The sequence below is a fragment of the Dryobates pubescens genome, chromosome 2, assembly GCF_014839835.1.
Source record: "Dryobates pubescens isolate bDryPub1 chromosome 2, bDryPub1.pri, whole genome shotgun sequence".
Classification (NCBI taxonomy): Eukaryota; Metazoa; Chordata; class Aves; order Piciformes; family Picidae; genus Dryobates; species Dryobates pubescens.
In genome coordinates, this window is record NC_071613.1 from 30,830,059 (window position 1) to 30,851,342 (window position 21,284).

Sequence of the window (21,284 nt, forward strand, 5' to 3'; positions counted from 1 at the left end):
CTATGAATAATGTTGTTTGTGTTTACTCAGTAAAACACATTGTAATGTGGTAGACAATAAAAATATTGCATCTTAATATTCTTTTCATCTTCCTTCTCACCTTACCAATTTTTTTCTAAAGTTCCTGAAGTTCATAAGAAAGCAGTTCCTAAAGAGAAAGTACCTGTCCCTGTGCCTAAAAAAATGGAGGCTCCACCAGCAAGAGGTATATCAGTGGTTTGTTTCTGTTGAAAAAAAACGCCTTTTTTGCAGCATTCTATCTTTAACATACATGCACGTTGATAAAAAATAAATCTCATATATCAAATTTCTTCAACATTAAACATGTACTTATATCCATTTGTCCACAATGTGGCCTATAGCCTGTGTCATCTTGCTAAGGCTTATATAATCTAATGCCTGTTGGTGAAGTCCACCACATTTTCTAAAGTTGGATAATCTTTTTTAAAAACAGAAGATCGGGTGTCAGCTTTTGAGATAGAAGTTGAAGAGCCTCCATCAGCCAAAGGTAAACAAACAGAATATTGTGGAGATTTTTTTGTCTGTCTGTTTGGCCTTGCTGTGCTCATGTTTAGGCATTTTATTAAATTTTTCTTTGCTACTATCTGTGACCTCTGCCTGGATTTCCCCTTTCTTTGGTCTATACTTAATCTTTGTGCTCTGTCTGTAAAGCACACTATTCTGCAGTGTTTCATTTTTGTTGCTGTTGAAATTTATTTGGCACTTTATTTAAAAATCAGATTAAGTAAAATAAAACTTATATATGTCTGCATTTCAAATATTACAATTAAATATTCTTACACTTATTTTTAAGTGACTGAAGTTCATAGAAAAGTCACCAAAGAAGAAAAAATTACTGTTGCTAAAAAAGAGGAGGCTCCACCAAAAAGAGGTATATAATTCTTCAGAGCTACACAAGAGCAGTCTTGTTTCAGAATATTAACTGATATTGTTCATGTCTAATGTAACTGACTGTTTGCTATCAGTTTTTTTATTTGACTTGAAGAAATGTCAAGTTTCTGTGTTTGTGTTTTGTCATGTGATTATTTTCCTAAACTGTGCATAATTCAAACTCTTTTAACATAAATCTTTTTTTAAAAAAAAACATTGCCAGCAGTGCCCAAGAAGCCTGTGCCAGAAGACAAAGCACCTGTTCCAGTTTCAAGGAAAGTGGCAGCTCCACCAGCTAAAGGTATACAAGTTCTTTTGAAAGTAGAGAAGGCTTCTAAATAGCAGATATCTATGGGCAAACGTACTCACCATCTCCCTGGTTAATCAAATGCAGTCTTTCCTGACTTGATTATAAATAAAGAGAACTTTTGTCTTCTCTTATGCAAAAGAATACAGGAGGTAACAGACAACAGTTACAAACCTGTGTTTCTTGCATTTTCTACCTGTTATTTAACTTCATTGATCACTGGCTTCTTAAGAGCTTTGGGAAGCTGAGTGAAGACATTGATTCCATGAAGATGTTAAATAAATATGAACACATTTTAGAAAACTCTGTGTTTTAGAACATCAGTGTCTGGTGAAGGGTCTCAAACTTAGAAATATGTTCTCCCTTTCTGTAATTTTCTTGTATTTGAACAGTGATTTTGTTGTGTGTCCTGTATGTGTGGTGTTCTGTGGTTTAATTAAATTTCTGAAGAGCCTAGAGACAATTTCCATCGAATTTTCATTTCAGTCATTCCATCTTACCTCATGATGTGCTGTTTGTCTTTGATGTGTTTTGGTCTATATAGCTATTACTCCAACATTATATGCATTATTTTAGTAGACATTATTTTAACATATATTTCTGATGTTACTAAAATTGTACAGTGTTTTAAAACATCTTATTTACCTGAGGAACTTATTCCTGGAACCTCCCAAACCAGTAGTCTTCAAAATACATAATGCATATCTATGCACTATGCATTAAGGCTTCTGCTGCTCTTCTTCGATAACTTAAATGTCTTTATGTTTGTATGTCTGGTGTGACTGTTGTGTTTATTGTAAGTACCTTCACTGTGAAAATATGTACTATTTCCCCATAATCGTTTGTCCATAATTCTTCCATATGAACTTCAGAAATTGTGATTTGTATTAGAATTTAGTATTCTTTCAATTACTATCTTTAAAGTGCCAGAAGCACCGAAGAAAACTGCCAAAGAAGAAAGACTATCCATTGCTGTTTCAAAAAGAAAAGTGTCTCCACCAGAAGGTACTCCTCTCCGTTAATTATCTAATAGACTGTCCTCATGCAATACCACCACAGCTGCTGGTATGGAAACTTTCTTGAAGTTCTGAAGTTTAGAATCACAGAAACATTTAAATTAGAAGAGGCCCTTATCCAAACACTAATCTCACAGTACCAAGTCCACTACTATGTTCCACAGTAATCCCAGGGGAACTTTAAAAGAGTCCTTTAGAAGGGCTAGAGATATTTTCCCCAATTACTCTGGTGTGGGAGGTGTCAGGACATGATAACTGTTTTCAAAGAAACCCTGAAAAGATACATGATATTGTATGAGAGAAAAATATTAACATTGGACTCTGTCTTTGAAGTACCAACAGAAGAGGAACATTGGGCTATGTCAGAGGAAGTATCCATTTCTCTCCATACAGAAGAGGAGATTTCATACACAGGTATGAACAGACTGAAAAGATTCTATGACCAAATCTTTATCTTGTTATCTACTTAAAAACAAACACTGCCCCCACCCCCCACCCCAAGGAAAAAAAAACCAACCAAACAAAAAAACCCCAAACCAACAACCACCAAACTAAACAAAACAAAAAAACCCACCACCACCACCAAAAAAAGACAACTAAAGCACAATTTCATGGCCTGTGCAGACTGCCAGTTTACCCTGAAGTGAAGCTTGTAGAATACCACAGGACAGTATTCCATTCTCACATGAGGCTTAAATCATTCCTCCTGACTTACTGCTGTTGTAACAGTAAAAGCCCAACCTTTCAGCTAGGTCCTCCTTTGGAAATCTTGCCACCTCTCTGACCTTTGAGCAGAAACAGGGCAGCCTTTTCCTTCATTTGTATTAACATGCTTTCCTCTTCTGAAAAAGTCTGTCCTTTCCTGATCTGTGACAACAATTTATCACCTAAATTTGAAGGTCAAAGAAAAACATCTGCTGTTGCCTGCCTGGTTGAGACACTTAGCATAATCCCGTAACTTGGACCTTTCCGCTCAAGGGCTTTAACAAAGTCCCTAGCTTTTGAAAAAAAATTACTGCTGTATCACTTTTGGAGACAATCTGTTGGGTTGTGAAAACTCACCTGCAAAATGCTTCATATTTGAGACATGCTGCTGTTGATAAACATGATTATGCTACTCATATAATGAAAGATCAATGGAATCACATCAGTATGAAGTTAAATACTCTATTTAGTCTCCCTATTGGTGAATGATGGGGAGACGGATAAGGAGAACTAAGAGGAGGATGGAAGAGTATCTTTGATTAGCTCTCTGTAAGGCAGAGGCAATATGCCAGCTGCTCTGGGGGAAAAAAAAAATTAAAAAAAAATAAAAGGTCAAAGCAGAAGGACATTAAATGCAACAGTTCTCCCAAGAGATACCAAAGAGAGCTATTGTAGCTAAGACAAAATTATCTGAAGAAAACTGAAATTCTTGGCAAGATGTCTCATGCACAATGCAAATTTTGTTAGCAAATCAACCAAACTTACCACCTCCAATCAGTTTTAGTTTAAGATTTCAATGTACCTGACAATTACAATTAAACACCGAGCAGAGTTTTGCCAAAAAATGTTCAAAAAGCTGGTCAGTCTTCACATTGCCCCACAAATAACACTCACTTGCAGCCACTCATATATATTTACTGTAGCTTGTTGCAAAGAAAGCATTTAGAAATTCTCAAATCCATCACTAACAGAATAGATTCAATCTCTTAAGAAAATCACTCACAGAGAGTTTCCTATGTAAATATTTTGTTACCAGTGATTGAGGACTCTTGATCTATTACTGCAGTCATACGAAGTGCCACTACTGTGGTGAAGGAGTTCCCACAAACAGCAGTGAGATTTACTGATTTTTGATCAAATTTGGATTTTGAGTTCTGCCCATTAACATCACTGCTGACAGCCATGGATGAAACAGGAATCACAAGTACTGGGATCTTGAAAAGTCTGTTGTTTCTTAATTGACTACCAGCCTAATATCTTTCATGATTATGTGTCCAAAGTCAATAAACACACTTGTCTTTTACATGTCAGCTATATATTTGTGAGCTTTGTTTTTGTATCTCTTGACAAGTATTTTTTTGCTCTTAAAAACCCATACTTCTAAATATTGTTAAATGTAAATATACTCTATCTTTTAAAGTGCCTGATGTACCAGAAAAAGCTATTGTTGAAGAAAGAGTACCAATCTATCCTCCTAAAAAAATAACAAGACCACCAGCCAAAGGTATACTGGATAGAGCATTAAAATGTAGTATACATGGGGTTTGTGTCTTGTATGTTTCATGTACAGTGAATATTGATTTGGTTTCTATGGAATGTTCTTCTTGTGGTGGTTTGTTGTTGTTTTGTTTTTTTTTTTGGCAATGCTTTGTGATCCTTATTATTTATAAGAATCATGGCCTCAATTTTAAGATTCTTTTAATTGGTGTCTTTTAAAGTGCCTCAAGTACGCAAGACAGTTGTTCAAAAAGAAAAAGTCTATGTTGAAGTTCCTGAATATGAAGAAGAAGAGACTCCACAATACGAAGAGGAAGAAGCCATCAGATATGAAGAGGAAGTAGTCCATTACAAGGAGGAAGTCCAGCATTATGAAGAAATTAGTCACTATGAGGAGGAAGTTTCTCAGTACGAAGAAGTTTCTCAATATGAAGAGGAAGAAGTCACCCATGATGAAGAAGAAGCTACTTATTATGAAGAGGAAGTTCCTGAATATGAGGAGGAAGAATCAGAACTTCCACAGTATGAAGAGAAGGCTCTCCCATCAGTTAGAGGTAATTTTAGGATTTGTGTGAGGGAAAGCAGTATCTGTCCATTCTGTTAATATACCTGTGTGTCTACTCTTTACTACTACCTCTACACATTCGAATGTTCCTTGTCATATACATTCTTCTTTTGTGTGAAGTGTGTATGACCCATTAAGGACAATCAGCTGAGCAAATTCAACTGAGCTTTATTTCATCCTCATTTGAGTTTAAATCTTGCTATCAGACTGTGTTTCAAACATTCAGAAATATTAATAAAAATTGCACATTCACAGATAAAAAAAAAAGTTTATCTAGAAAATAGGGTACTTGAAAATAAGTTATTTAGGAACAAAAGCCACATAGTCTTCCCCTCAGAAACCCTTGAAATGCCTATAGATGTTTTTTATTCATTTCATGAAGGGAATCCTATGTTTTAATGTAAAGCAAAGACAAAAACAATCTGAAAAACTGCCATACTTAAAATTTTGGTTTAGGTATTTTCCTTAGGAATAATTTTTATGGTAATATTGTAAAATTTAAATTATTTTAGTACAGGATGAACATACTATGCACTACTTAAAGAACATGACTAGGTCACACTAAGGTCTTGGTAATAAATCCTCTCTAAATAGTAATGTAAAGATATAAACTAACAATAAAAAAGTTCCAAATTTACATAATCATCTAACAATACTTAGAAATTTATATTTTCCAGTCCTTGATCAAATAGTTCCATAGTGTCTCTTCCTCCAGAATAAGTTCAGAATTTCTTTTTGACTAATCAGTGAATGCCAAAGTTGTATTTAACATTTCACCAGAATTTTGTCATATGAATTACACATTTTTTGTAGTAAATAAAAGGCAAAGGCTCTACACTGCAAAAGACTGGATCATCCTGAATAGGATAATTAAGACTAGCTAAAATTTCCTCTGACTCTATTATCCTAGTTAAGTTTATTTTAAATGTGCTCTAAACTTTCTTCAGTACACTCAAAGCTAGTGGGATTACTATCATGTCATCATAAAACTTATATTGACATTTATGGATCTTAGAGTACAAAACCCATTAAGATATAGTTTAATTGAAACCTTTGCCTTACTATGATTAAAAGTAAAATCTGTTGATTTCAACAGAGTCAGTATTTCATTTATTCCATCAGAGAAAACCTCTCATAAACATCGCCATTGCACTACAAATTGTGTTATAAACTGCTGGAGAATAGAATAGAATAGAATAGAATAGAATAGACCAGACCAGACCAGACCAGACCAGACCACACCAGGTTGGAAGAGACCTTCAAGATCATCACATCCAGCCCATCATCCAACACCACCTAATCAACTAAACCATGGCACCTAGCACCCCATATCTATATAACGTATCCATAGTTCTGTGTTGTAAGTAAATCAGTATGTAAAACTGATGTTCTTGCATTTTACATGTAGAAAGCACTTAGAAATTTCTAAGGAATAAAACGTAATTAGCAGTATATAATCACTACATGTACAAAATTGGGGTTTTTTGACAAGATCGGATGCAACCTAATACACATCTGGGGAGTGTGTCATACCTCCAGGGGAAAGTAATAAATCCACTAAATAGCTAATACAGTAATTAAATAATTGTTTATTAAAATGTGTGTAATAAACATTTAAAACTTGGGGAAAAAAATCTGTGTTTTTGCAAGTTTCCCCACCCTGACATTTCTTAATCTTTAATATCTGGTTCTAAAATGTCCAGTTCTGTCTTGACTTAATTATCTAATCAGCAAATAAGCCCTTGAGCTTAAAAGTATTTTTATTGATGGTTTCAATGGCTGAGAAGGGAGAATGGATGTAATGGCAGTTGACATAATTTGTTTGCTCTTTTATTTTGTCCTACTGATTGTGGTAGGTTGAAATTCCCCCCCAGCTAATTGGAATTTACCCTCAGAGTAAATTACAAAAAAAACCCAAACAAACTCACTACTCAGAAAGCAAAATGAAAGTTATATTTACAAAAGGCAAAATAAAATCTAGAAGTATAAAATGCAATAAATATGTACAAACTGTGTTTAGATATATTTACAATTCATAAAAACACAAGGATCCCCTTGTACAGCCCAGGGGGACCACTGCAGCCTCCTCCCCTTGTTCCCTTCCCATTACCTCACAGACACAATATTGAGCCAGCAGAAGGTCAGGAAAGAGAGGTAAGGGAATAAGCCATGCAAGCCGCAAAAGAGAAGCGAAAAGGAGAAAAGGATAGTTTGAGCAGCAAACTTTATCCTAGTCAGCAAGCCAATGGAATAACATAGACAAATCAGCTGTTATTCTTCTGTATCCATTGGCTAACTTTATTTACCTTTTACTCAGAGATGTGCAGAAAGTTCATATTCTTGTTTATAACTGAGACACTAGGCTAAAGAATTGGCCTAAAATCATGACAATGGTCAAACCATGTCCAATCATTGCTGTATGTTTTGTTGTGGTGCTTGCTTGTACTTTATGTTCCTGTTGGTTTAGAAGCAACTACCTAAAATATTAATGATTCTTTCAAGTGCCAGAGGTTCCCAAGAAGCCTGTACCAGAGGAAAAGATACCTATTCTGAAGAAAAAGGAAGCTCCTCCAGCGAAAGGTATATATTGTTTCTTTAAGTTAGCAGACGTGCTCTGAATATATGGTTCACAGTACTGTCTTTTTTTGTTTCATTTGTGTTCTGAAGTTTGTGGATTATTTTTTAACCAACATTATTTTTTTTAAGTACTTGAGAAGCCAAAGAAACTTGTACCTGAGAAGAAAGTCCAAGTGCCAAAGAAGGAAGCTCCACCAACTAAAGGTACATGAAATTGTAATTAGCTGTGATTAGAGAGTTCTTCTAGACTTTATCTTCTTACTTGTATTAAACACTAGGACAGTAGAAAGACTGTTACTCTTAAGAATAGTCGTTCTATGTGTTTGTGTTCAATTTTTTAGTGTCACTGGCTTGTATGTTATGGTGTTTAAGATTCTTACAATAAGCTCAATTTACAATATCCTACTAAGTTCCAGAAGTGCTCAAGAAACCTGTGCCAGAAGAAAAGGTTCCTGTTCCTGTACAAAAAAAGAAAGAAGCTCCACCAGCCAAAGGTATACCAGCTCTTGACTGAATGTTAAAAAGAAATATTCTGAAATATCAGTCACTGTTGGCCTTTCCTCTTTAGCGTTATGTAGAGTGAAGACTTTTTTATTCTTGTCAGTTGTTCTTTGTCACTCCACTTTATTGCTTGTCAGTTGTTCTTTGTTATTCCACTAGATTGATTCATATTGTTATTCTTTACCTTATGGTTAAAAAAAAATAAAAAATCTTAAACTACAATAATATTTTTAAGTGCCTGAAGTACCAAAGAGACCTGTGCCAGAAGAGAAGGTACCTGTCCCAGTGCCTAAAAGAGCAGAAGAACCTCCACCAGCCAAAGGTACACCAGTTTCTGCTTCATCTGCATAATTCTAGTTTGTATCTCCTGCTTTAGAAGACTGCAAGTAAAATTCCCCCTCCTCATCCCAGTGTGTTTGATACTGAACCACTTTGTCCTGTGTTTAATCAGAACATTGTACAGTAGCATTTTATGTTATTCATGAGTGTTATTCTTATTCTACACTTCAAAAATGTCTGTGTTTCAGTCTTGTATTGTCTCTGTCTTTTGGATCTTCTCTATAAAAATTATTTACAGATAACCAGGTGCTCCAAAAGACAAACAATGTACCTAAACAGTCAGGCTTCCCTCTTAATCTTTCTATACCAATTTGTTAAGTTGTAGTCTGTATGTTTGCACATTTACATCAGTGCATAAATCTGTGGATAAAAATCAATGTTATATTTCATACAAATGAAATTTTACTGTTTTTGTGAATATATATTACTGTCACACAGTTATTATTTTACTATGTTTTATGTTACATTGAAAACTGATTTCTCAAACAAAAATGTCTTTAAAGTGCCTGAAGTGCCCAAGAAAGTTCCAGAAAAGAAAGTACCCATCCCTCTACATAAAAAGCCAGAACCTCCACCTGCCAAAGGTATCTTTTCTTATAGCTTAAAATGTTGATGATTCTTCTCATTCTTTCTGTGGACTTGTTATTACAATTTGACTGAAGTATCATAGCAGTTTGTGGCAACGTACTTGCTAATTCACTCTTGCTTCTGTGTAAGTTGTCTCTGTTTCTAATGTTGTGTCTAAGTTTCCTACAATTAAATACTATCTTTGAAGTACCAGAAAGACCAAGACCTGCTCCTGAAGAGACACCTATTTTCGTTCCTGAAGAAGAGGAAGAGGAAGCTGTTCCAGAGATACCAGTAAAAGGTACATCATTCCTTCTCCAAAACTATCAGAGAACTTTGTTCAGTTTCTTCAAAATATCTTCATCTATGTCGATTGTTTCAAGCTGCATGTGAACCTTTATTACTCTTCTAAGGAAAGTTTTCTTATTATTTTGGTCTTTGTGACTTTGTTCATGGTTATGGTAGTTTTGATGATCTAAAAGTAACTGAAAATTTCTCATCAAAATATCTTTAAAGTGCCAGAGGTGCCCAAGAAAATTGTTCCAGAAGAAAAAGTGCCTGTTGCAGTTCCTAAAGTAAAGAAAATTCCACCACCTAAAGGTATATCACATAGTGGAGTATGCAGATAATTTCCCTCTCTTATATTTTCATAATTCACTAGAACCTAATTTTAAGAATCAGTTTATAGTCATGCAAAGTCAGATCCTTCTAGCACTCTGCTGCTCCTTTGAAGTAGGCAGTGCTTGGTCTCAGGCAGGTCTTGATTTCAGTGGGCTGAGAATCAAGCTTTGAATGATTTGCATTTTAAATGATTGTTGTAAACTAAATAATTAATTGTGATATCATTATTTAGAAGTAATGTTTAAATGAATGTAAATTTTGTTTAAACAAAATACCTTGAATACAAACGGGCATTTTCCTTCAATTAAGGGAGATCATTTTGACATGGAGACAAATGCTAAAATTTCAAGCCTTTTAGTTAAACTGCTATAAAATAAATTTGAATCATGACTGCCTATACAAACATCTGGAACATATACTCTAACAGTGAAATTAAAAATGGAGGCAAACTATTGCAGAGGCCACCTTTTGGTGCTCAGCAAATTCTTTCTCACCAGACAAGGTTTTTTAGAACAAAAATTGAAAAGCAGACACTGGAAGTTTTAAATGTAAAAAATTAGATGCTGATAATCATCTACAACCTCTAATTTGTAGTATATCTGCTAATATTGTCAGTGATGCTGTGCAATTAAGACCTGGATAAAAGAGCTAGTCTTCATGTAACCCATATAAACTAATTGCTGCTTTCAGGGAGTGAAAATTAAGTAATTGTTTCCCTTAATTCTTTTATTGTTGTTACTTTAAAGTTTGTGTCGTTGTGTTTTATGTTCAAAGTTTTTTGGGTTTGTCATGAAAGTAAAGTTCTTAAAATAATATCTTTTAAGTGCCTGAGGTGGCAAAGAAAGCTGTGGCTGAAGAAAAGGTTCCCATTTTTGTTCCTGAGGCAGAAGAAGAAACCATTCCAGAGGAACCAATACCAGCAAGAGGTATACCATCTTTTTGTTGCAAGTTACTCAGAAGGTCTTTTGTATTCATTTCTTGTTCTATATTGCATGTAAATCTTAATGATCTTTTAGAGGATCTTGTGATCTTTTTTCATGTGGCTTTTTCACATTTTTAATTTTAAAATGTGTTCACAAAATAATATCTTTAAAGAGCCAGAGATCCCTAAGAAACCTGTCCCAAAAGAAAAAATGCCAGTACCCACTGCTGAGAAGCTGAAGCTTCCTCCAGAAAAAGGTATATGGTTTAATACTTAGGAAAACAATATGTTGTTGTTCTCATTCCATGTCTCTGTTTATTTTGTTTGTTATTTGTGTCAGTTTTATATCCCTGCTCTTTTTCTGTATTGATGTCTCAGTGTGCCTGTCAAATTCCTAGGAAAAACAAGATTTGAAATTGTTTTACTTGTTCAAGACGTCTGCTTATGGTTAAAAAGGGTCTTTTAAAAAAATAATCTGTTTAATTCATTTTAAATAGATTCTGCAGATAGTTCTTGTTTCATTACATTTCCTGTTGTCTTCCTCATACTACTGGTGAATGACATTCTTAAAATAAAATGTCTTTAAAGTGCCCGAGATGCCCAAGAAACCTGTTCCAGAAGAGAAAGAACCTGTTCCTAAAAAGGTGCCAGCTCCACCAGCCAAAGGTATTGCAGTTTGCAAATGCAAAAAGGGAGATTTTAGGAGTTTTGTCTTGCATTATATTTGGCACTAAACTGTTTGTTTGCAAGCTTCTTTTTGTCTGTTCGTGAGCATCTGGGTTTGTGTCTATTTAAAACCTTGTGTAAAAATAACACTAAAGTTAGATCCTATCTTTAAAGTACCCAAGATGCCTAAGAAGGTTACTCCTGAAACGAAGATACCTGTTACCCCCACTGAAAAAGTAGATTTACCAGCTGCAAAAGGTATATGTACTCCTGCTTAATGTTTATGCTAAAAATATTCTTGATCTTCTTTTTAACTTTTGTCTTTGTTGCATGTGGTTTCTGTCTGAATTTGTTAAGTCTTCACTCTCTGTGTTCACATTGTAGAACCGTAAAGCTTTTTGTGCTGTCTTACATATGCTGTTTTAAAGTGATTTTTTTCAAAATTCCTGAAAGTTCTTATCTTTAAAGTCCCTGAGGTGCGTAAACGAGCTGTTGCAGAAGAGAAGGTGACAATTGTTGTGCCCAAACCCCAAGAACCAACACCAGTTAAAGGTACAGATTAATCTCTTCTTCCTCTGACAGATTTGGTTTTACTCCTCATTCTTAAAATCTTTTATGTTATACATATTGGTTTAGGAGCATGTTCTTATATTTTATTTTAACTTCAGTTTGTCGTGATCATGTACATTTACTGTTCTATGTGGATCATCTTGTCTAACTGTTAAAAAAACATAAAAAGTATAAAATAATATTAAGGTAGTAACAATAACACTGTTTTTAAAGTGCCTGAATTACCCACAAAACTCATCCGGAAAGAAAAAGTCCCTGTTCCTGCTTCTGTGGCAGAGAAATATGAGTATACATATGAAGAGTATGAAAAGTACGAGACATATGAAAGTATTGAAGAGTTTGAGGAGGTTCAGGAAACTGAAGAAATTGAAGCATATGAGGAACCTGAAGAACCTGAGAGATATAAGGAGATTCAGGAACAGGAGTATGAAGAAGAGGCTGAGGAGAAAGATGTCTATGAAATGTATGAGTTTAAGGAGAAGGAAGAGATCTATGAGAAATATGAGGAGCTATATGAAGAGGCTTATGAAATCCAACCAGATTTAGGTACATCAAGTCATGATTCCATTATTCTTATAGTTTGTTGAGTTTCCAGCTACTGCTTAAGCCTCCTTTGGGTGTTTATTTGTATTTTCCCCTCTTCGTGGTTCTGTGTGTCTGCTGCTGGTAATGCTAAAGGTTGTTTCTCTTGTACTCCTTCCTAAAGAATTCTTCCCTACAAAGTGGAATAGGATCATTCCTCATCAAACTACCCAAGAGTGAGCTAGTGTAGGTATGATACAAGCAAAGTAAGTAATAACATTCTGATGCAGATCAGCTTCAGCCTGAATTGGATATTTTAATGTGTCAAATAATGGTTTCTTTTGCCTGGTGTAGCTGCTGTGAGTTACAGAAATGTTAAAGCTCATGTAACCTCCCTTTGCATCATTTAAATTTATGATCATAGAATCCCCAATGCCAAACAGAAAGGGCATAAAAAATGTACTAGAAAGATATACACTGATATTCCTTAGTTTTCATTTCCCAAGAACTCTGAGAAAATAATCTGGAATGTTGGGTCCGGTTCTGCGCATCTCAGTTTGAGAAGGACAGGGAACTGCTTGAAAGATTCCAGCACAGAGTCACAAAGATGGTTAAGGGAGAGGAACATCTCCCTCATGAGGAAAGGCTGGGAGCACTGGGTCTCCTTAGATTTGAGAAGACTGAGGGGTGACCTCATTCATATTTTATAAGTGTGTGGGGTGAGTGTCAGGAGGACAGAGTAATGGATGCAAGCTGGAGGCTCCACATAAGCATAGGAAAAGCTTTTTCAGTATGAGGGTGACAAAAAACTGGAATAGGCTACCCAGGGAGGTTGTGGAGTCTCCTTCTCTGGAGACATTCAAAACTTGCCTGGATGAGTTCCTGTGTGAGTGGTAGTGAGGGGTTGGACTAGATGATCATTTGAGGTCCCTTCCAACCCCTAACATTCTGTGATTGTGTGGCTGTTCAGTTGTCGCTGCATAAATGTTCTCTCTGGCCTGTTGTCTCTGCATAAATGTTTCTCTCAGCAAATGAGAGATTGCTCTGCTTGCTATCTTTGTATCTGATGTAATTCCTTATAAATAACTTCAAATCTGTAATGAAATATTTCTTAAAGCACTTGAGGTGCCTAAAAGACCTCTGCCAGAAGAAAAAGTACCTGTTCCTGCTCCTAAAAAAGAAGCTCCACCAGCTAAAGGTACATTAACTATTAAACAAATCTGAAAACACAGCCTTCTTCTGGAGTCTCTGAACCTCCAGTTCTGTAATTTACCTATTCTGCTTTGATAGTATTTCCTTCAAATATAGGGATTGATTTACTAATAAATACATAAATGAATAAATGTCTCTTTAACAAGTCAAAAGTGAGACAAATTACTTTCTGGGGACAAAGGAAGTGCAGGCATGACATTTAATTTTCGCCATCACATTTCCAGTGATATAGTTAATTACTTAAAACCAAGTAGATGAAGAAACTAATAGAATTCTGTTGAGCTATGGTGCCATTAAGTCTAGTTTCCTACAGGATGCGAAAACATTAGGACCTTCTCATTCTAATGATGTGATGGATGCTAGCAGCTAGCAGAGTTTCTGCACTATTCTGGAGCTCAGTAATTTTATGTTCAGAGTACTTCAGTTTCCAGAAATTAATTTTCTGATAACTTTTATAATAGTTTCTCATACAAAGTATCAGCACAAGATCAGTGAAAAAGGGGTTTTGTTGGGGTTTGGGTTTTGGTTTTTTTCTTTCCTTAAGTCTTGGAGTTATTTAATAAGAAGTTAAAACATTGTTAATAAGTTAATAAGAAGTTAAAACATTGCCATATTCCCAGCTGACATTAATTAGAGCTGATATGTCATGAAACCAAATTGTTAAGGCTCATCATAGTAAAAATTCACCAATAAGAGCAGTGTGTGTCTTTCAATGAATACGGTAGACTCTAGCTACCTAAATCCAAGCAAAGTGGTCCAGAAGGGTTGCCTGCAAGGTCACCAGTCAATAGCAGTTGAGCACACAGTATTTCCTATTCTTCTAAATTTTCTGACTCTTTGCATTGTTTGCTTGTCGTTTAACTTCTATTCTTACATAATAATAAATTCATACTGCAAAAGTTCTTAAAAATACATCAATGTCTTTAAACTGCCAGCAGTGCCGAAGAAACCTGTTCCAAGAGAAAAAGTGCTACCTGCTCCTCCTAAAAAGGAAATTACTCCACCAGTTAAAGGTATACTTCCTTTGCATTGTCCTTGTCAATTGTGAACTCTGGCTTCAGTTTGTCTTCATTATTTGTTGAGAAAGTTGTGTCCCTACTGTGGTCTTTCAACTGTTTGTGACTGAGTCTCTTTTTCTTTGTGGGTTTCATTTGTCCAGTGTCATTTGTTGTAAATATATGAGTAGATATTTAAAAATGCATGTTCTGTCAATAAGCTACACATTAAGTAGTACAGAAATAAAGAATATTTTTACTTCTTCTCAAAAAAGAAGCAGATTCCATCCTGCATATATATAGCCCTCTTTCAAGAATATTTTGTTATGTGTTACTCTTTGGTCTAATCTTCAAAATTAACACAGATGTTCTTTCAGGAAGCATTCAATCATTTGTTGTTTCATGAATCTTCCTTGTTAGATTTGCTCTTCTTTCTGACTTCTTTCTAACTTTTTTTGCCAAATAAAAGTAAATTATACCTTAAAGGGCCATCCAGTCTCAAAAGAGCTGTCCCTGAGAAAAAGAAATCTACAAATACACCTGAAGTAGAATTTCCACCAATGAAAGGCAAAGGAACTTTTGATATGAGATTTTGTGGAAGGAAATATTTGTGTCATTTTTTCCCAGCTCACATCTTCCAAAATGATCCTTATGTTGCCTTACGTGGCAGGAGTATCTGTTCTCTAAGTATAGAATCAGGTCTCAGTGATTAATTAAAAACTCTGTGGCAAATATTTCAGATATGTGCTAAACAGTAAATACATTTATTTATGAGTGAGACATGCTGAGGAAGCATCATTTCTTACATTACCAGTTTGTAAACCTACAGTGCTTTTATATTAGTAATAGAGTTGCAAATTTAAACTGGGGTTTTGAAGCCAATACATTAGTCATTATACTGTTGGAGAAATAATAGGACAAGAGTCAATAAGTTAAAACCATTAAAGGTGTTACACTTATTGAAAGGAGAAGCATGACAGTACAGTGGGAAAAGCAAATGGCTTATGTCTTTGAGAGCAGAAATTATATAGTTCTTTACATAATAGTTCCAGCAAGCACCATGTAACATTTCATTCCCCAAAAGGCACAGTATTTCAGACCTCAAAAGAACCTAGTTTTCTGGATTTATTTCTGTTGAGGATTTTAAAAGTTGACAATTATTTTGATATTACTAAAAGAAAGATAAGATCTTTGAAGTTTCTGAGTTTCTTAAGAGAGCTGTCACTGAAGAGAAAGAACCCACTGTTATTCCTAGAAGAGAGGAACCTTCTTTGTATGAAAGTACATCAATGAATAATCGACCAAGAAGTAAATTGCAGGGTATACATCAATTCCTGCTCTAGGCTGTTCTGTAAAATATGAGACATTTTCAATTCATTTTTAAAATTATTTAATAGTAGCTTCCATCCATGTCCTCCATCCATCCACTTTCTCACCATAGATTTAGTTATAGGTTAGCATTTTTAAAATGTCCTTCTCTCCTTTAGTAATCAGAGAAAGAAAGATAAATAAGAGTGAAGTTTCTGATCCAGGAAAGCGCTTAACCACATTTGACCAAAGAAACAAACTTAAGTAGACACTAGGCCTCAGTAACAATTAATTTTTGAGCTGGTTTATAGATAGTTAATGCCAGATGAGGACATTTAGAATTCAAATACAATTTCTATCTAATATGCAGAACTAAGTAACAGGAGAATAAAATGATATATTTCTGTAAATTTGTATTTTACTAATTGAGAATGGTCACTGCTAGCAATAGTAGGGAAATGATCTGGCTCAAATGAGATATTTAAATAATTTATGTTCAAACACCTCTTTGTCCATTTACATGTCTTCATTTCTGCATTATAAGTTGTCTTTCTAATCTTATATTGTAAATAATATTAAAACATACAAAATAAACTAATATCTTTAAAGAGCCAGAAGTTTATGAAGAAGTTCCAACAGAAGAAAAAGTCGCTGCTGTTATTCCTAGCAAACCAAAAGCTCCACCATCTAAAGGTACATCAACTATTCCAGAAATCTATAAAGCAGCATGTTACCTACAAATTAGTTTTCCATCTTCATCATTCCATCTGTGTGCTAATGTGTTACTTTAACATCTTCATCTTCATTTTTTATTAAATTCTGTGTGTTCGTCATTGCTTCTTTGTTACTTACATTTGTTCTTTAAAAATTTAATGTCTTTGAAGTACCAGCAGTGACAAAGAAAACTGTCCCACTGAAGAAAAAACCTGTTGCTGTACCTAGCAAAGAAGCTCCTCCAACTGAAGGTACATGGCCTCCAAATGGAGTAACTTTAGCTTCTTTCAAACACTAAGTACAAAGTGAGAGACCCAGCGTGTTTGTTTTTCTTGACTAGGTGCTGTTTTCACATATTTGCTCTCTTGTTTTAAGACTCAGTTTTGCCTGTTTATTTGTTCATTTTTATCTTAGAAAGAGACCATAAATACAGGGAGAGAAGAAATGAAAAATACAAACATTTACAACCATTTACAAAGAATTGAAAAAAATATGCTACACTAATGAACAATTATTAAGAGAGAAAAATTCATCACTCAGGGAAAAAAAAATCAAGAAAGGTTATTCTTGGTTTTGTTATATGTTAGCAGCAGCTGCTCAGATTGATGCATTCTACATTAATAATTTAAAAATTTAAAAGACAAAATTAGACAAATACAAAGGAATTTAATAGACAGGAAATTTATAGCAAAGACCAGAGATTAACCATATATTTTTTTGATTTATTGTCTCATGGTCTGTTTCCCAAAATACTTTCTCTGACAATATATCTTTAAAAAAACAATCAAAGCTTGCAGCAGAAGCCTATTTGCAGTCATGTCAGGGCTCTAATAAAGTCAAGATTAACTTAAGACTTTAAATCAGGCTTTATTTTTTTTTTTAATAGAAACAATTTTTAAAAATAAAATTCCAGTACTGAAGAATTGTATTGGATGCTTGAGACATAATATTTAGTTAGTTTCACAGGAGTTTTAACTTGCTTTTATAGATAATTTTGAAATTTAATAAATCAATAGACCCTTCTAGATTGCTAAAAATCCTAAAGATTGTTTGATAGGAAAAACAACAACAACAACAACAAACAAAACAACAAACCCTAACCACTCTTTTTTCAGGGAAAAGCAAATTCAAACTTGTGAGTGCTGGCATCTGTCAAAACAGTGAACACCAGAAAATGAAGGTTTTTAGGTCACATTCACAAATCAATACCATTTCTATTCATAGCAGAATCTTTTATTCTTTTGCTGCTTATTTCCTAGTGGAAAGTTGTAAAATAAACCAATATTTTAAAGTTCCTGAAGTACCAAAGAAAGCTTTCCTCAAAACAAACAAACAATCTCCTGCTCTACCTAAAAAGCAGCTCCACACTTTGAATGAGGTTTGGAGTAGAATTTGAAGGACAAAATATACATTTTCATACATAGATTTTTAATTATATTGAGAGCATTCTGTTTGCCACAAACTAAAGGACAGAGCTTTGGTTATCTGCAACATTATAAAATTAATTTAAGCACAATTTAAAATTATATCACTTGTTGTTCTTAGGGGGAAATTAGCTTTATGTGCAACTAACACAACTACAAGAAACCATGCTATGTGAGATCAGTTTGAGGGGGGAAAAAAAGGAAGAAATAATAAAATAGAAAAAGCAACAGGGCTTAGATAAACAGAGCCTATCTCTTTGTACTCAGGGCAGTTTAGGACTTGTCATACATCTTCTGGCAAGCTGCAAAGCTTGGATCAGTGTAGAATATGAGGGTTTTTTCCTTCCCTGAATTGAAAGAATCTTAAGTCTAGATGTAAACAGTCCTGTGTGTCTTAAGATGAACTTGAATATTTGATTGGATAACTATTCAATTGTGTTTGTTCTTTATCTCTAACATTGTCTTGTTTCTGAAAATATTCTAATTTAAATATTTAAACTAATATCTTTCAAGTGCATGAAGTTTATGAAGAGGTGCACATAGAAGAAGAAATTTCTACTGTTTATACAAAAGAGGAGACTCCAACACCTAGAGGTATATCTCCTCTTCATCTCTTCCTGCAATTTGCAATCATGAACTCCAGGAAAATTAAATTGTTCATGGTTCAGTTCTTGTTCAATGTAATTAATATTTGTATTAATTCTCCTAGTATCTCACTTACATTACAAATTTGGGCTTTTTTGTTATGACTCATCTTGTTATTTTGTATAAATTCTTAAAATCAACTAATATCTTTAAAGTGCCTGCAGTCATTAAGAAAGCTGTTCCAGAAGAAAAAGTGCCTTTTCCTACACCAAAAAAGACAGAATCTCCTCCTGTGCCTACAAGACCAGAATCTCCACCATCTAAAGGTATTTTGACAGCTTAATAGAACTGAGGTCTTTTGCTGATATCATCTTTGCTTTTTCTTACATCATTCCTTAATCAATACTTCATGGTCCACTTGTGTCAGATTTGTGGCATTTATGTTGTATGTCTTTTTTTATGTTTTTCAACTTGTCTTTATGTCATAAAATTAAAATCAGTTAATATCTTTCAAGTTCCTGAATTGCCCAAGAAAACTATTCTTGAAGAGAGACCTGTCCCTCTGCCTAAAAAGCCAGAAGCTCCACCTCCCAAAGGTATAGGTCAACACACCCTTTCCTTCTTGTTTCTATTCAATTTTTTTCTGTTCCATGTTTTGTTGTTCTCAAATCACTAGGTTAGCTGAATTTGTCTGTTTCTTCTACCCAAGAGTAATCCATTATAATAACACTGAAATTGTATCAGTAAATGGAATGAAAATAAGGAAAACTCTTGAGTCATCACTCAGTAAGATTTACAGAAAAAAATATTTTTACTTCATGATTGTCTGTAAACAGCCTCAGAAATTCTATTACTACTCAAGCAAGAAGTGCATACACTTCCTCTTTCACATTGCTCATGTTAAACTTAGAGGTCAGTGGATTAAACTTTGAATGGAAATTTCTTAAGACACAGAAAACAGCTGTTGCAATTCATTCAGATATTTTAACAGACTGTCTGAACTAGCAGTTTGTGTGGCATGTCACATGGCACAACAAAAGTTCCCCAGCAAAGTCACTTCAAATTCTTATTTGCCAAAGGGAAACACCTATGGAGATTTTTCACAATGTGTAACTGTTGTCTGAGTATCCTTATACATCTACTTGTTTTGTCTTATTTCAGCATGTTTTATTCTTGAAATTTTAAAAGTATACTAATATCTTTAAAGGGTCCAAAGGTACCCAAGAAGTTTATCTCAGTAAAATTTGCTGTGCCACAACCAAGATCTGCTATGACAATGATGGTATCTCTCTGAGGAGGACATTTCTGTTTCTCTTATGTTGTAGGTTTTACAGTAGAAGAAAATCTTACCTTTTATTTCTCACAGAAAAAAAAAATCCTAGTTGTATGCAATGGTATACAACATTTTTTTACATGCCATATCTCTTTTCATTTTTGATCTTACACTTCTTTCTGATACTCTTCTTGTGAGACTTTCTTCTTAACAATTTACAAATTTTAAAATGCCTTAAATATAACAAAAATGAATGTTGTTTTCTTTAAAGTGCCAGAGGTACCCAAGGAAATTCCAGATGTACCTACTGCTGTGCCTAGAAAACCAGAACCACCACCAGCCAAAGGTATGTTGCACTACAAATAACCAAAATTAAGGAGATTTAAAAAAAAAATAATAATCTGCCTTAACTGTGCAGACTCACGTTTTGGGGTTGGTTTTGTTTGGGTTTTGGGGTGGTTTTTTTTTGCTTCTGTATAGCTTTTATTTTCTGTGTCTACAGTTCTATATATGTTACTGCTTTGAAAAGTCAGTTTGAATCACAGCTGTAATCAGTGTGTTAGAAACACTGGGGGACTGAGCAGAGATGAGTCTGATACTTGAGAACCACAACAGAAATCTTAAAGAGAAAGCAAGGCTCATGTGATCTGGAGTGCTCCCAACTGACACTGAAAAATTTAATAATTTCAAAGTATACAATAAGTGATACAGTTATCTAACATGGGAGAAAACCCTTTGTGCATAGATGAAAAATGTGTATCAAGAATTCAGTGTGCATAGAAGAATGTGAAAAGGAATAGAAAATGAACAATGACAAACAGAGTTTGTCAAATGGACATTCAGGAGGTGGTTGAATAAAACAGAAAAATAATGTAATGTAGAAGAAGAAACTCCAAAAGAGTCTGAGATATTTTCTCGGACCTTACAAGGACATGAAAGAACCTCAAGTCACTAAATACATCATAAATGTCTCCATTAAGAGCCTCCTGGCATTACAGTTTCTGCTGTATTTCATTTTTGGGAGAAGCCTCTTTACTCCTCTCAAATGACTCATAATCAACATTGGGAACAAAAAAGCCTAATTTCCCTTATAAAACAATTTCCCAATTGGTAAAAGATATTACGTTTAATTGCTGTTACCTTGTGTGATTTTGTGTGTTTCTTCTTCCAATTCAATACTATTTAAGTTTCTTTACATTCTTAATATTAACATAATTACTGTATTTAAAGTGCCAGAAGTACCCAAGAAAGTTCCAGATGAGAAGATAGCAGTTGCAGAGCCTAAAAAGCCAGCAGTTCCACCAGCTAAAGGTACTTGTAAGCATGATAAAATTAACAGAATCCAAACCTTCACTCTCTGTTTTAGCACTATAGAAGACAGTGCCCAAGAGACCGGTTAGAATTTTCTTCTGTTGTCAAAGTTGTTTTCAAGTGAACAAATGTATTGTGTGGGGAAAAAAAGTAGGTCTTGGTTATTATAACTCTCACTAACACTGTTCTGCTTTAA

General features: G+C 34.4%; 1 protein-coding gene across 1 annotated transcript in view; it reads left to right on the forward strand.

Moving 5' to 3' along the window:
- TTN (titin) overlaps positions 1–21,284 on the forward strand; it is a 242,619-nt gene that overhangs the window by 99,435 nt on the left and 121,900 nt on the right. The window contains exons 122-141 of the mRNA XM_054173069.1: positions 122–205; positions 455–508; positions 1,115–1,192; positions 2,123–2,203; positions 4,340–4,423; positions 4,638–4,970; positions 7,484–7,561; positions 7,688–7,762; positions 9,174–9,266; positions 9,482–9,565; positions 10,411–10,512; positions 11,097–11,174; positions 11,349–11,432; positions 11,628–11,726; positions 11,931–12,322; positions 15,652–15,781; positions 16,391–16,474; positions 16,666–16,766; positions 20,049–20,123; positions 20,965–21,088. Of these exons, the coding sequence (XP_054029044.1) occupies positions 122–205; positions 455–508; positions 1,115–1,192; positions 2,123–2,203; positions 4,340–4,423; positions 4,638–4,970; positions 7,484–7,561; positions 7,688–7,762; positions 9,174–9,266; positions 9,482–9,565; positions 10,411–10,512; positions 11,097–11,174; positions 11,349–11,432; positions 11,628–11,726; positions 11,931–12,322; positions 15,652–15,781; positions 16,391–16,474; positions 16,666–16,766; positions 20,049–20,123; positions 20,965–21,088 (2,313 nt within the window). The remainder of the gene's footprint in view (positions 1–121; positions 206–454; positions 509–1,114; positions 1,193–2,122; positions 2,204–4,339; positions 4,424–4,637; positions 4,971–7,483; positions 7,562–7,687; positions 7,763–9,173; positions 9,267–9,481; positions 9,566–10,410; positions 10,513–11,096; positions 11,175–11,348; positions 11,433–11,627; positions 11,727–11,930; positions 12,323–15,651; positions 15,782–16,390; positions 16,475–16,665; positions 16,767–20,048; positions 20,124–20,964; positions 21,089–21,284) is intronic.